The 16,112-nt window shown below is 40.5% G+C and overlaps 1 protein-coding gene and 1 pseudogene across 2 annotated transcripts in view; one reads left to right on the top strand and one right to left on the bottom strand.

Annotated features, from left to right (window-relative positions):
• The window catches only part of LOC311134638 (RNA polymerase II elongation factor ELL2-like), a 41,703-nt gene extending 41,117 nt beyond the window's left edge, over positions 1-586 (top strand). Inside the window, exon 12 of the mRNA XM_084168377.1 lies at positions 508-586. Coding sequence (XP_084024503.1) covers positions 508-516 — 9 coding nt within the window. The 3' untranslated portion in view covers positions 517-586. The remainder of the gene's footprint in view (positions 1-507) is intronic.
• A 3,732-nt stretch (positions 587-4,318) lies between these two features.
• LOC311135320 (peroxisomal membrane protein 11A-like) lies at positions 4,319-5,136 on the bottom strand (annotated as a pseudogene). Its single transcript has 2 exons — positions 5,100-5,136; positions 4,319-4,879 (listed from the first exon to the last, which is right to left on the bottom strand). The product of its transcript is annotated as a peroxisomal membrane protein 11A-like (transcript).
• Positions 5,137-16,112: the final 10,976 nt, after the last annotated feature.

Below are 16,112 nucleotides of genomic sequence, written 5' to 3'. Positions count from 1 at the left end.
ATGTATTAATGTCTCAGAAAAAATAAATAAAGCTCTTTTCATCAATAATTGTCTGTTTTTTAAAAATTGCTATATATTACCGTGAGGTGGCGATGTTGCAGCACTTTTCGGGGAATTCCTTGCACCACACACTGATATTTTTTATAGGCTGCCTACATCATATTGAGCCCCCTCGGGCTCGTGCAGTGGAGATCTTCGTGGGCTATACTCAGCCTTGTCTCAGGGTAGTAGGTTAGTGGTCTGTTGATATCCCTCTGGTGTTGTGGGGGCTGTGCTTTGGCAAAGTGGGTGGGGTTATATCCTGCCTGGTTGGCCCTGTCCGGGGGTATCGTCAGACGGGGCCACAGTGTCTCAGCCTCCAGTATCTATGCTGCGATAGTGTATGTGCCGGGGGGCTAGGGTTAGTCTGTTATATCTGGTGTTATTCTCCTGTCTTATCCGGTGTCCTGTGTGAATTTAAATATGCTCCCTCTAATTCTGTCTCTCCCTCTCTCCCTCCCCTCCCAGAGGACCTGAGCCCTAGGACCATGCCTCAGGACTACCTGGCCTGATGACTCCTGGCTATCTCCAGTCCACCTGGTCGTGCTGCTGCTCCAGTTTCTACTCTTCTGCCTGCGGCTATGGAACCCTGACCTGTTCACCGGACGTGCTACCTTGTTCCAGATCTGCTCTCTACCGCACCTGCTATTTCAACCTCTAAATGCCCGGCTATGAAAAGCCAAGTGACATTTACTCCTGATGTACTGAGCTGTTGCAACCTCTACAACCACTGTGATTATTATTTGACCCTGCTGGTCATCTATGAACGTTTGAACATCTTGGAGAAAAATCTGGCCTTAATGACCATGTACTGTTATAATCTCCACCCGGCACAGCCAGAAGGGGACTGGCCACCCCTCAGCGCCTGGTTCCTCTCTAGATTTCTTCCTAGGTTTTGCCTTTCTAGGGAGTTTTTACTAGACGCCGTGCTTCTACATCTGCATTGCTTGCTGTTTGGGGTTTTAGGCTGGGTTTCTGATGTAAAAAGGGCTTTATAAATACATTTGATTGATTGAATTTGATTGAATAGTGAATGTGCATCACACAATGCTCTACACAACTTTAGATACAATCAATTAAGCAAAGAATGACAAATATTATCCAGCATTTTGTTTGAATTCTGCATCCCTCAAGATGCACTTATATTCCAGATCCTTGAGACATTTTCCAAATAATGAAAATAACCTTGATTCTTGTCTTTGAAAATTAGGCAAATATAAGCAATATGGGGAGAGGGAGCCTTGAGCAATAATGGATTACTTTGAGCTTTTGCGATCTAATAAAAAACTAATTTCAACCCCAAATGAATCATCTACTTTTAGTGTTTCTCCATATCTTTCAGTCCCAGTGGCCTCGGTTTTTAACCATGTTTTTTTTTGTTTACTTTGTTCAATGCAGGACTTCAGATAAGTATAACTTTACATCAGCATTGTGAATAATAGCATTAAAGTCAGTCGGATCTCTTTATTTTCTTATTGAATAGTTTAAAAAAATCAAATTCAACCCATTTCGTTACATACATTGCATTATGCATTGAAATCTACTCTATTAATAAGGCTCTTCTATTATGGAATACATGATTTGCATAGACATTTTGTACTTCACTATATTCTTCTCACAATGAACAGAAAATATCTATAACTAATGATAGTGTTAATCATTAAAACCTTTGAAACTTCCAGATCTGCTTCTATAAGCATACTGTTTGTTACAGAAGAGTTTGACCCATTTTAAAGTGCTTAAGAAATACGGCCTTCTAGGCCATATCCCTGCCATTGTTGATGTCCCATGCAGAACAAAACATGAGATAGACTACACTACCAGTCAAAAATTTGGACACACCTACTCATTCAAGGGGTTTTCTTTATTTTTACTAATTTCTACAATGTAGAATAATAGTGAAGACATCACAACTATGAAATAACACATATGGAATCATGTAGAAACCAAAAAAGTGTTAAACAAATCAAAATACATTTTATATTAGAGATTCTTCAACTAGCCACGTTTTGCCTTGATGACAGCTTTGCACACTCTTGGCATTCTCTCAACCAGCTTCATGAGGTAGTCACCAGGATTGCATTTAAATTAACAGGTGTACCTTCTTAAAAGTTAATTTGTGGAATTTCTTTCCTTCTTAATGCGTTTCAGCCAATCAGTTGTGTTGCGACAAGGTAGGGGGCGTATACAAAAGACCAAGTCCATATTATGGCAAGATCAGCTCAAATAAGCAGAGAGAAACGACAGTCCATCATTACTTTAAGACATGAAGGTCAGTCAATACGGAACATTTCAAGAACTTTGAAAGTTTCTTCAAGTGCAGTCGCAAAAACCATCAAGCGCTATGTTGAAACTGGCTCTTATGAAGACCGCCACAGGAATGGAAGACCCAGAGTTACCTCTGCTGCAGAGGATAAGTTCATTAGAGTTACCAGCCTCAGAAATTGCAGCCCAAATAAATGCTTCACAGAGTTCAAGTAACAGGCACATCTCAACATCAACTGTTCAGAGGGGACTGTGTGAATCAGGCCTTCATGGTCGAATTGCTGCAAAGAAACCACTATTAAAGGACACCAATAAGAAGAAGAGACCTGCTTGGGCCAAGAAACACGAGCAATGGACAGTAGACCGGTGGAAATTTGTCCTTTGGTCTGGAGTTCCAAATTGGAGATTTTTGGTTCCAACCGTCTTTGTGAGACGTGGTGTGGGTGAACGGATGATCTCCGTATGTGTAGTTCCCACCGTAAAGCATGGAGGAGGAAGTGTTATGGTGTGGGGGTGCTTTGCTGGTGACACTGTCTGTGATTTATTTAGAATTCAAGGCACACTTAACCAGCATGGCTACCACAGCATTCTGCATCGATACACCATCCCATCTGGTTTGGGCTTAGTGGGACTATCATTTGTTTTTCAACAGGACAATGACCAAACACACCTCCAGGCTGAGTGATGGAGTGCTGCATCAGATGACCTGGCCTCTACAGTCCCCCAACCTCTACCCAATTGAGATGGTTTGGGATGCTGAGTGAAGGAAAAGCATCCAACAAGTGCTAAGCATATGTGGGAACGCCTTCAAGACTGTTGGAAAAGCATTACAGGTGAAGCTGGTTGAGAGAATGCCAAGAGGGTTCAAAACTGTCATCAAGGCAAAGGGTGGCTATTTGAAGAATCTCATATATAAAATATATTTTGATTTTTTAACACTTTTTGGGTTACTACATGATTCCATATGTGTTATTTCATAGTTTTGATGTCTTCACTATTAAGACTACAATGTAGAACACTTTAAAAATAAAGAAAAACCCTTGAATGAGTAGGTGTGTCCAAACCTTTGACTGGTACCGTATGTATGCTGAACCACTGTATGCTGAACAGCAGCTACTAACAGGGAGATTATTGGAACTGTAAAAAGTGGTCTAAACATCAGTGTTTTAGGTAGATACATTGTTAAACAACATAAGACAAATACAGTACATGATTTGACAGTTAGCCAAGACATTTCCTTTTTTAGGGGGTGTGGTAAATGCTCCAATTGGTCACAATCCTAAGTACACTTAAATATGTTGTTCATTTCAATCAGTTAATAGGCTACGTCATAAGAGCCTTAATTCAGAAGTGCATTCTGCCTTTCATTATCAATTAGTGCCTGTGCAAATTCACATAATTAATATCCAAAGTGGCCTTGGAATCATAAAGCCATGCAGGACACAATGCTAGCTGGTGGGCTTAGATTAGTGTGGCCGTGCTGGCTGGATGATGCAACTCTTGGTCCGTCAAATTTCGGTCAAATAAAGCATTATGGCACCCAGCTACAGTGATCTACGTTCAATCAAACACTAGTAAACAACAACGTTTACTAAGATCCCTGTCCAGTCTCTGCCTTTGTGATTCCTAAACTCCTGCAAAGTTCCCTTTATAATATACTAATTTAAAGATGTCTAATGATACCGGTGCCAACCCATGAGCTGTTGCTGATCCCAACAATAATCATACAAAAGACAGTGATTTCAAAAACAAAAGCTACTCATAAAATACACGTAAAAGTGTTTGCCCTTTAAGCTCCTAACTGCTTAACTATCTGAAGGGGTTGCTATCATCAGTGAACTTCTGCCAACATGTAACTTCTCCTGTAGTGATATTCAAAGTAAGGAACCCCTGCAAAATTCTGTCTCACAAGTGTTTGACTATAAACCTTAGTACCGGCATCTGCCCATTATACTGTGTATGGCTTCTCTTCATTTAATAACTCTAGCTTCATTCATTTTCCGTTAACTCTAGGTTATGGTTTAATTTTCAAACTGGGGTGCAAGAGTGACACTATCCCTAACAGAGATCAGCCCACAAAAGCCCACCACCTTTGGTTTGACCGGTAAATGCCCAGCCTGTCCAGTGGAATGAAAATATCAAATGTTTTTCAGTGTGTCGATGGCAACCGAGGGAAGGCTTTTAAGACTCTCAATAAACAGGAACAGAAAAGCATCTGGTTGAGGAACAATAACATTAGCCTGATTAGGGCTGTCGTTGAGGTGCTGATCCATGTCCTGTTGAAACCGCCTATCTTTGGTTCTCTGAAACATAATCTGGGTAATAACGTAAATATCTCTGGTCAGACTAATAACCAGGGACAGGAAGTAGCAACGAGAGGCATTTAAACTCCAACGCTCCTTGTCCATACCATAGACAAGGCCAACATTTCTGGCCCAGAGCAAATTGTTGCAGATAAAGTAAAGGGCGCGATTGAGGTTGGCCACAGTAAGGCAGAAGCGCAGCACAGGGTCAGAGAGCTGCAAGGTCTGCTTGGCAGCATCAATGGAATTCACAGTGTTCCCGAATCTGAACACTGAAACAAAGGATAAAGACAGAATTCAGCACATGCTCATGAATGAAAACAGTTATCAAGTAGGCTACATTTTACACATCGTTGAACCAAATATTATTGGTAGACTAGAGAGCCTCTTTCCAATAATAATTAGCCTACTTCTTGTTCAACTGGTTAGTTTGCTACAGTATGTCCCTGGAGAGTGTAGTAGTTGGTGGTGGTGAAGGTTGTACAAACTCACATTTCCTTCCAGAACTCATGTTGGACTCCAGACTCATTCCTGCCAGAATTGTTGCAAAGCAAATACTTTGACAAGGCACATGCATATTGAGGACGAAAAGGGCAGTTTTCAGGAAAAACTAGCAGTATTTCAATCTTCTCTATGTATCTGTTTGGATAAAAGTACAATTTTGAGTACAGTTCCTTATCCCATCCCTGCATTAAGGTATGTTTTCCGACCCATATCTCGCGCAGGCTCCACGGTGTCTTAATCTAACCATGATGGCGTTCCGACCCCAGTGTAAACAAGCGTAATGGTAGGGTCTGAATCTGTTGGCTATGCCAAACAGTAGCAATGATTTATATATACACTAGATCCATCAAACTCAACTCTGGACCTCAAAGCCAGTTCCACTGCGTTTCTTCATTGTTCCCCTCTAATAGGGACTGATTTAGATCTGGGACACCAAAAGGGTGCAATTAATTATCAGGTAGAACAGAAAACCAGCAGGTTCCAGACCTGGTAAGGTAAGAGTTGAATACCCCTGCACAAGATGATTGATAAGGTGCGCTGTGTTGAAGCCACCTTGCCTCCATCTTGGCACTCCCCCACCATTGTAAAACATATTTTGGAAGCTACAGAAATGCATTTATTAATGGCTACATTAATTTTTACCACATGTATTCTATTAGAGACACTTAATGCATACTTTTAAATTATATTATGTGAGCTAAACATAAAAATAACAAATCGAAATATATACAAACATTTTCCTTAAAGTATCATTTTTAGAGATGACTATGTTTACGGTCCCCACTACAAAAAAAATAAATACTTAAATGCATGTAATTTTGTCCTTGAAACATTTAATTGAAATACTGTAGAATTCCATTTATCCTATGGAGGACTCATAGTGGGGAGTGCCAATATGGCCGACCGGTGGCTTCAAAGCCTCTCAATGGCCAATACATAGCATCAGCAATTCAGGGTTTATATTCATAATTGAACAGTACCTATCCCATAACAGGTAATGGAGAATCACACATTAGTCCATTACATATCTGTAGCTAGTAGCTACTAATAAGCCAATTTAGCTCTCTGGCTACCCAAGACCAATGACATACCTACAAATAAGATCCCTTCCTTGACTTTGATCCATTGAGACACATGGCTGGTCATTTCAAGCAGAAAATAAAACAGAACAAAATGTAGCTACAACTTTTAGACAAGCTTGGCAGCCTCTGCTAACTAGGCAACTGCTTTGATAGCTTTGGTTTCAGTACGGAGGGTTTTGCAGATGGACAGGTGAGTTTGGCAAGTGGCCCTTTCGAATATTACCAGTTTCAACCAATAGTGTCAACAAGAATCCTTTCATTCTTTCCTTTCTTTGCAGTAATCACTGATCTTACACATATGTAACCAAGCGAGTCTAAACAACTTTCACAAACCCAGTCCAATGAAGTCAATAGCTCAGACTGGATCCAGTCATGTAACTCCTTAGAGATAGATAGAGGACTCTAATGCCCAAAAGCCTGTTTTAGCATGGGCAGCGTCATTGAGGACTTTCACAATTATGAAGTAGTCAACTGGGTGGGACTTTCTATGGGTTAAAGACATGCTCTGGAACTTTGGTGACTAGAAAGCCCGCTTTGGACTGGATGTGTCAATGTGTAGTTCATACATGCATAATCTATTAGCAGAATTACTGTCTTACCTCAATTAGCCACAAAATCCCTAGTTTGAAAGCGACTGTTTAGTGAAAGCTGTGCAGCGCCATTTTCCCTGCATTTACCCCACGTGGGCCAGCCCCCTAGCAATTTGAGTTCCAGCCAATAAGATTCAGCCCCTCGCCATTTGAGTGTCAGCTAGCAAGATGCACACACAGCAGAGCAAGAGAGAGCAATGACGTGGTGCACGTCTGCACATATGTGACGTCGTACACAATTTTCAGGGACAACGTTTGGCTCGTGAGTGCTACTTTCAGAACTACTGGCTAAAAAGTATACAAAAGTACCAGAGAATCTCTTTAAGGAAGGATCACATAATTCCATCCAGTTCATCAGAAGGGATCAGCCAATGAATTATGCTTGTGAGCAAACATTCCATAGCTGCAGGTGGCAGTAAATCGCTAACCTTGGCTTTATACCTGTTCAAACAACACACTCCAGGTGGCAGTATGCACCCTTTCGGTTTATTTACCAACTCATGGAAGTAGAAGAAGAAGAAAATTGACTACTTCATAATGGAGATGGCTTCAATGACGCTGCCCGTGCACTCACATACAACATATTTGGACAGATATAAAGAAGAGTCCTCTATCATTCTCTATGTGTCACTCAGATCAGCCATAACTAGGGAGAAAGGAAGGATGCATTGCAAACTATTCGAACAGGCCCAAGTGGGTGCAGTCAATGCGAGGGCAATAATAAAGTGCTAGCGTTCCATTGTTGGCCCCTTCCTCTACTACTACCAATCTCTTATTCCTATATCTAAAATGACTGGATTAGGTTTCACAATCAATACACAATCAATACACAGTCAAGAGATCTGTCCAGTTGCCCCCAGATTAGCTAAAATTAGACTTCCCCTTATCCTTATCCTACTTTAATCAGCAGGCAGTAACATGGTCAATCCAATCCTACATCCACATACAGTAGGCTACTACTAGAGTGGTAATACATCGTAGGCCTATTTACAACAATATATGAGTTGGCGTTATTATCTTTATGTCCACATCCAGGCTCAAAATGTGTAAAAAAATAAAATAATGTTGGTGCAGTAAAATATGTTGTTTTACAGGGTCAGCCATAGTAGTACAGCACCCTTGAAGTAAATTAGGGTTAAGAGCCTTGCTCAAGGGCACAGACAGATTTTTCACCTTGTCAGCAAGGTTATTGGCCCAACACTGTAACCACTAGGCTACCTGCCACCCTGCCAATCCCACTCTACCTAGCCTCAACCATAACCCTAGTTTCATGTCCACGTCCCAGCTTCCCACTGGGCACAGACATCAATTCAACGTAATTTCATTGAAATTATGTGGAAACAACGTTGATTCAACCAGTGTGTGCCCAGTGGGTAAACCCTAACCCTAGCATAACCCTAGCTTCATGTCCACATCCCGGCTCAACCCTAACCCCAGCTTCATGTCCACATCCCGGCTCAAACCTAAGGACTGTTTTTTTGCATTACTCCACTGCTATGGCACAAACCTTTTAAGCCCCATTATACTTGGTGCTAACAGGAAATCTGAGGCATAAGAGACACATTATAGATATATATTTTTTTACCCCTTTTTCATGATGTCCAATTGCTAGTTACAGTCTTGTCCCATCGCTGCAACTCCCATACGGACTCAGGAGAGGCGAAGGTCAAGAGTCTTCCGAAACACAACCCTGCCAAGCCACATTGCTCGCTTAACCCGGAAGCCAGCCGCACCAATGTGTCAGAGGAAACACTGTACAACTGGCGACCAAAGTCAGTGTGCATGCGCCCGGCCCACCACAAGAAGTCGCTAGAGCGCAATGGGACAAGGACATCCCAGCCGGCCAAACCCTCCCCTAACCCAGATGACGCTGGGCATTTGTGCACCACCTCATGGATCTCCCGGTCGCGGCCAGCTGCGCCACAGCCTGGGATCGAACCCAGGTCTGTAGTGACGCCTCTAGCACCGCGATGCAGTGCCTTAGACCGCTGCGTCACTCGGGAGGCCAAGAGACACATTTTAATACCATTTGTAGACACATATCTGAAAATGTGGCCACAATCTGAATGTGGATAAGATCAGGACCAAGGATACATGTTAGTGCCAGGTATAAACAAGGATTTAGAGATAAACATAACAGAACAACTGATACAAGTTTTTTTTCATGTTGCAAAAACCAAGCCTTGAGGTCGAAGGATTTGTCCGTAGAGCTCCAAGACAGGATTGTGTTGAGGCATAGATCTGGGGAAGGGTACCAAAAAATGTCTGCAGCATTGAAGGTCCCCAAGGACACAGTGGTCTCCATCATTCTTAAATGGAAGAAGTTTGGTACCACCAAGACTCTTCCTAAAGATGGCCGCCCGGCCAAACTGAGCAATCGCGGGAGAAGGGCCTTGGTCAGGGAGGTGACCAAAAACCAGATGGTCGCTCTGACAGAGCTCTAGAGTTCCTCTGTGGAGATGGGAGAACCTTCTAGAAGGACAACCATCTCTGCAGCACTCCACCAATTAGGCCTTTATGGTAGAGTGGCCAGACGGAAGCCTCTCCTCAGTAAAAGGCACATGACAGCCCGCTTGGAGTTTGCAAAAAGGCACTTAAAGACTCTCAGACCATGAAAAACAAGATTCACTGGTCTGATGAAACCAAGATTGAACTCTTTGGCCTGAATGCCAAGCTTCATGTCTGGAGGAAATCCCTATGGTGAAGCATGGTGGTGGCAGCATCATGCTGTGGGGATCGAGACAAAGATGAACGGAGCAAAGTACAGAGAGATCCTTGATAAGAATCTGCTCCAGAGCGCTCAGGACCTCAGACTGGGGTGAAGGTTCACCTTCCAAAAGTACAACGACCCTAAGCACACAGCCAAGACAACGCAGGAGTGGCTTCGGGACAAGTCTCTGAATGTCCTTGAGTGGCCCAGCCAGAGCCAGGACTTGAAACCGATCAAACATCTCTGGAGATACCTGAAAATAGCTGTGCAGCGATGCTCCCCATCCAACCTGACAGAGCTTGAGAGGATCTGCAGAGAAGAATGGGAGAAACTCCCCAAATACAAGTGTGCCAAGCTTGTAGCGTCATACCCAAGAAGACTTGAGGCTGTAATCGCTGCCAGAGGTGTTTCAACAAAGTACTGAGTAAAGGGTCTGAATACGTATGTAAATATGATATTTCAGTTTATTTTTTATTTTTTATAAATGAACAAACATTTCTAAAAACCATTTTTTTGCTTTGTCATTATGGGGTATCGTGTGTAGGATTGATGTGGGGAAAAAACAATTTAATCAATTTTAGAGTAAGGCTGTAACCTAACAAAATGTGGAAAAAGTCAAGGGGTCTGAATACTTTCTGAAGGCACTGCATGTTATAGTAGAACAGCAAAAGATAACATGCAATGATTACACATAACATTATGTTATTCATCTCCAGACCTTGGTCAAATACATGAGAATTTAAATAAATATAGATTTTAATACAGTAATAGTACTACTCCCCTTATTAAAAATAGGGTTGACATTTTGAAACTTAGGCCTATCAGTTGAAATATTATTTATTTGAAAACAGATTGGTGCAATAAGCAAAAAGATTTGGTGCACAGCAAAGTTATGCTGTGGAATCGACAGGGAAGAGAGCTGTGGCTAGAGTTAACGCAGGTTAAAAAACAAAACAAAAAAACATTACAAAACACCAATGTTATCAAATTACACCTCAAACAATTGCACACTAGTGTATTTCAAATAAAATACATGTTTGACCCAGGACTGATCTGTGTAATGTAACATCTTATCTTTAGACTTCTGGTACTCTATATACAACAAATGTAAACATATCTGCAAACCATTGCAGGCAAAGCCACGCTTTAATGATTATGGACATGACATGTTTAAACCATGTTTAAGTATTGATTGATATGTTTTATAATGTGTTATGGGTTAGATGGGATGTTTTATGTGCAAATCTATTTTTGGCTGGAAGACTGTGTGTGCAGAGGGGGCCTATCTCTGAAACTGGTGAACTGGGACAGGCTGCAGGAGTGTGTGCACTCCCTTACCTCAAGGCTTCTCCTGACTGATAAGAGATGGCTCTGTTATTTTTTTGCATGCGAAAGCTTGGTCCTGCCACTATTGGTTCCAAAATCTGAATACATAGGAGGAGGAGAAGTCAGATTGGGTGTTGGGAGTTTAGTTGCTCTGCAGACCAGCTCGGCTTTTGCTGCTTTGTGTAATAAAGTCTATCTTGATTCTACAAAAACTCTGGAAGAACTTTGATTTTTAATAAGTATAGCGATACATTTCTACGACAAAGGTTCTGCCATCTCCACTGAGGAACTCTGGAGCTCTGTCAGAGCCCTTCTCCCTCGATTGCTCAGTTTGGCAGGGCGGCCAGCTCTAGGAAGAGTATTGTTGGTTCCAAACTTCTTCCATTTAAGAATGATGGAGGCGACTGTGTCCTTGGGGACCTTCAATGCTGCAGAAATGTTTTGGTACCCTTCCCCAGATCTGTGCCTCGACACAATCCTGTCTCAGAGCTCTACGGACAATTCCTTCGACCTCATGGCTTGGTTTTTGCTCTGACATGCACTGTCAACTGTGGGACCTTAAATAGACAGGTGTGTGCCTTTCCAAATCATGTCCAATCAATTGAATTTACCACAGGTGGACTCCAATCAAGTTGTAGAAACATCTCAATGATGATCAATGGAAACAAGATGCACCTGAGCTCAATTTCGAGTCTCATAGCAAAGGATCTGAATACTTATGTAAATAAGGTATTTCTGTTCTTTTTTTTAAATACATTTGCTAAAATATCTAAAAAACCTGTTTTCAGTTTGGCATTATGATGTATTGTGTGTAGACTGATGAGGAAATACATTAATTTAATCCATTTTAGAATAAGGCTGTAACGTAACAAAATGTCAAGGGGTCTGAATACTTTCCGAAAGTACTGTAACTGTTTGTTACATGCAATATTTGCTTTGTGGACTTCACCGGACAGATATTGCTCTCTGTTTTTGGGATGAAGCAAACGTATGTGTAGTTGAATTTATTCCGCCACTGTGTGAATGTTGTCTTTTTGTTGTCACAACCTTTTTGTATATCACGTTGGCGTTTGAACAAATGGGTTATAGAGCAAACAACACAAATATCACAACATAGGTTGAATATAACTTTTTTACTGGCTTGGCTTGGCTTCCTCAGTAATATTACCCATGTACCGCTACTGGTTTAACCCTAGATTTATGTCCACATCCCGGTTCAACCCTAACCCTTAACCACAACCCTGTCGTGGAAATTCTACACAGGGACACTCAAAGTCAATCTTAAATGAATCATTGTTTATTAACAGTTAACTATGTAGTTTACCAATAAAATGGTCTGATAGTGATGTGGATATACTCAGAATACATATCCCAAATGAAATAAATGATCTCACTCCAATACATTTTTATAGAAAGTTAGCAAAAATAGATAAGATCTTGTTACCATGGGAAGGTAAATACCTGTCTATTTGTGGAAAAATCACCCTGATGAACTCTTTAGTATTATCCCAGTTTACCTATTTGCTTATGATCTTGCTTACGCCTAGCGAACAGTTTTTTAAATTATATGAGAAAAAAATATTCAATTTTATTTGGAACGGCAAGCCAGACAAAATTAAACGGGCCTATTTGTATAATGAATATCAATTCAGAGGACAGAAATTATTAAATTTTAAAGCATTAGACCTATCACTAAAAGCTTCAGTCATACAAAATCCGAACTGGTTTTCTAGCAAATTAAGAACGGCATTTTTCCCTTTATTCAGATTACAACCTCTCACTTTCAGTTGTTTGAAAAGGAAATAATCTCCCAAATATCAATATTTCTAAAACAAGCCATAGAAAGTTGGTTGCAATTTCAATTTAATCCTCCAGAAACGACAGAACAAATAATGCAACAAATATTTTGGTTAAACTCAAATATACTAATTGATTTTTAAAAAATTATTATTTTATATCATAGGTAGGACTGGTGGAGTTATGTCGCACATGCAGCTAACAAAAACATATGGAAATGTCTGCTCTACCCAAAATTACATCCAAATAATTGCAGCATTACCGCAAAAATGGAAGAGGAAAGTGGAAGGGGGAAAAAGTAAGGAACTTGTCTGTCAGCCCTGCATTAAAGAACATAAATGGTTAAAGAAAATAAATAATAAAAAAGTATACCAGTTTCATTTAAGGACCAAACGATTGACATCCGTCCCATATAGATTGCAAAATAGTTGGGAAGAGATTTTTGACGTCACCGATTCAATGGCATAGTGTTTATGAACTGATACGCAAAATGACGCCGTATTCAAAACTTAAAATGTTTCAATTTAAATTATTATACAAAATTCTTGCTACCAATATAATGTTATTTATATGGGGGATACAATCTTCCCAGGTCTGCAGATTTTGCTGCGAAGAGACAGAATCATTAGATCATTTGTTTTGGTAATGTCCATTTGTAGCTTGTTTTTGGTCACAGGTCCAGGAATGGCTGAAGGATTTCAATATTTACCTGGAGTTAACCCTGCAGATAGCACTACTGGGTGATCTGAAAAGTCATAGTCAATTGATCAATAATATAATAATACTTTTAGCAAAAATGTTAATTTTCAATTTACAATCTGTAGAAACAATGACAATAGAAGGGTTCAGAACTTTTGTGAAACATCACATTACAGTTGAAAAATATATGGCAAATAGAAATCCAATATGGATGGTGTTAAGAGATAGATGGGAGGGGTTGAATGGAGCTGAAGGATGGGACAAATAACAACTAACAACAACTAATAACAACAATATAACTAATGTAAAGCATACTGTGTCCATAATAAGTATATAGGTTATAGGTTGAGAGCTTTTGTGAAAGAGCACAGTTAGAAAGATATGGCATATAGAAGCAAACCGGATGGACATCATGAAAATGATCGGAGAGGTTGAGGGTAGAGGAAGTTCAGGAGTAAAAACAAACAAAATATAATTATTGTAAAATTGACTGTGTCCATAAAATGTATATAGTATGTATAAGCTGGAAGTAGAGGCCTAAGCATTGTTGTTCACTAGTTTACTCCAATTAGGGAAGGGGTGGTGAGGTTGGAAAATAATAAAGGGAAATATATTTTTTTAAAGGATATGTTTATATATGTATGTATATGTATGTATGTGTATATGAATGTGTATGTATGTATATATATATATATATATATATATATATATATATTTGCGAGAGAAAAAAAAACATATGGGGGATTGAAAGTTATGCAGACAATTGCACTGATGGAAGTTACAATCTATCTGCAATATTAAAGCTGATCTACACCCCCCCCCCCCCCCCCCCCCCCCCGAAAAAAAACTAACAACAACAACAACAACAACAAAACATTCTGTTAACTGGAGAGGTTCCAACAAACTTGATGCACCACAGTACACGTCTGTCAGGAGCTCTATCGGGGCAGTCCCGTTAGCTCTCATAAACACTACTTACAGACACATTACATAGGCTTGATTTAGCTTATTCATCATTCATAATGAATTCATCATCAACGTTTTGGTTCATGCATGTGACAGACCAATACCTCATGATGCTTCTTCTCTCCAAGCTGAGACCTTGAAACTGAGATATCGTTTCGTTCTCTTAACAAGGTTCTGGGCGTACTGCCAAATTGCAGATACTGATTGTGAGGATTCGTTCAATCAGTCACTTGCATGAACACAGAAATTGGTTATTAGAAAAGCACAAACATAAAATGTTGCATCACAATTCCAATTCTAACCCTAGCTTTACTTCCACATCTTGGTTCACTGGAAGAGATGAAGACCCGCACACTGTCGAAAAATTAAATAAATCAAAAACTGAGGCTTGAATGTAAAATAAAGATGTTTATTAAAACATAATGTTGCCCAAAAAAATCGAATGTTTTGGCCTCAGGCCATCATCAGTGTAAATTGTCAGCACACACACCTGGCTTCTATTTCAAGGATAATTGCATTTGTCACATGATCAAGCAAGAAAACAAATCAGAACATCTATGAATCAGTACCTAGGACAATAGAATGCATGATCTATACTGCACAAAAATATAAACACAACATGTCAATTGTTAGTCCCATGTTTTATGAGCTGAAATTAGATATCCCAGAAATATTCCATATCTCTAAAATGTTCTGCACCCATTTCTTTGCGTCCCTGTTAGTGAGCATTTCTCCTTTGCCAAGATAATCCATCCACCTGACAGGTGTGGCATATCAAGAAGCTGATTAAACAGCATGATCATTACACAGGTGCACCTTGTGAGGGGGACAATAAAAGGCGACTCTAAAATGTGAAATTTTGTCACACAACACAATGCCACAGATGTCTCAAGTTTTGAGGGAGCGTGCAATTGACATGCTGACTGCAGGAATGTCCACCAGAGCTGTTGCCAGAGAATGTAATGTTAATTTCTCTACCATAAGCCGCCTCCGACGTTGTTTTCGAGAATTTGGCAGTACGTCCAACCGGCCTCACAACCGCAGACCACGTGTAACCATGCCAGCCCAGGACCTCCATATCCGGCTTCTTCACCTGTGGAATCATCTGAGACCAGCAACCCGGACAGCTGATGAAACCGAGGAGTATTTCTGTCTGTAATAAAGCTCTTTAGTGGGGAAAAACTCATTCTGATTGGCTGGGCCTGGCTCCCCAGTGGGTGGGCCTGGCTCCCAAGTGGGTGGGCCTATGCCCTCCCAGGCCCACCCATGGCTGCGCCCCTGCCCAGTCATGTGAAATCCATAGATTAGGCCCTAATGGATTTATTTCAATTGACTGATTTCCTTATATGAACTGTAATTTGAAATCGTTGAAATTGTTGCATGTTGCGTTTATATTTTTGTTCAGTATAGATTATATACAAAATATACAATTGCGGACAGAGAAATATCATCAATTATTGCTTTTACATATACCATGTGAACACTTCCTCCGAATAAATAACACAGGATTGTAAGAGTAGGGAGCTGAAAATACCACTAGATGGGGGTATCGAACACCAATAAGAGGCAAAATGCCAGTTACAGAAAACACTTCAATAACAATTCTTCTTTCATGCATGATGGGTGGAGTTTTAAACATCGACCTGCAGTTCAATATTACCACCCCTAGGTGAACGTTTTATCTGCTGTATAGCACAGAAGGACATGGAGGAGACAGGGTGACTGGCCTCTGAGAAATTACGTGCAATAGGGGATTTAGGGTCATTTCTCCTGACAGCACTCTTTATGACTTTGTGGCTGACCCATAACGCTTGTGCACTCTTAAAGGGGT

The sequence above is a fragment of the Coregonus lavaretus genome, assembly GCF_964263955.1.
Source record: "Coregonus lavaretus genome assembly, chromosome: 9".
NCBI classification, from domain to species: Eukaryota; Metazoa; Chordata; class Actinopteri; order Salmoniformes; family Salmonidae; genus Coregonus; species Coregonus lavaretus.
The sequence above is the reverse complement of the archived record's forward strand: the minus strand, read 5'-3'. Positions and strand labels throughout refer to the sequence as shown.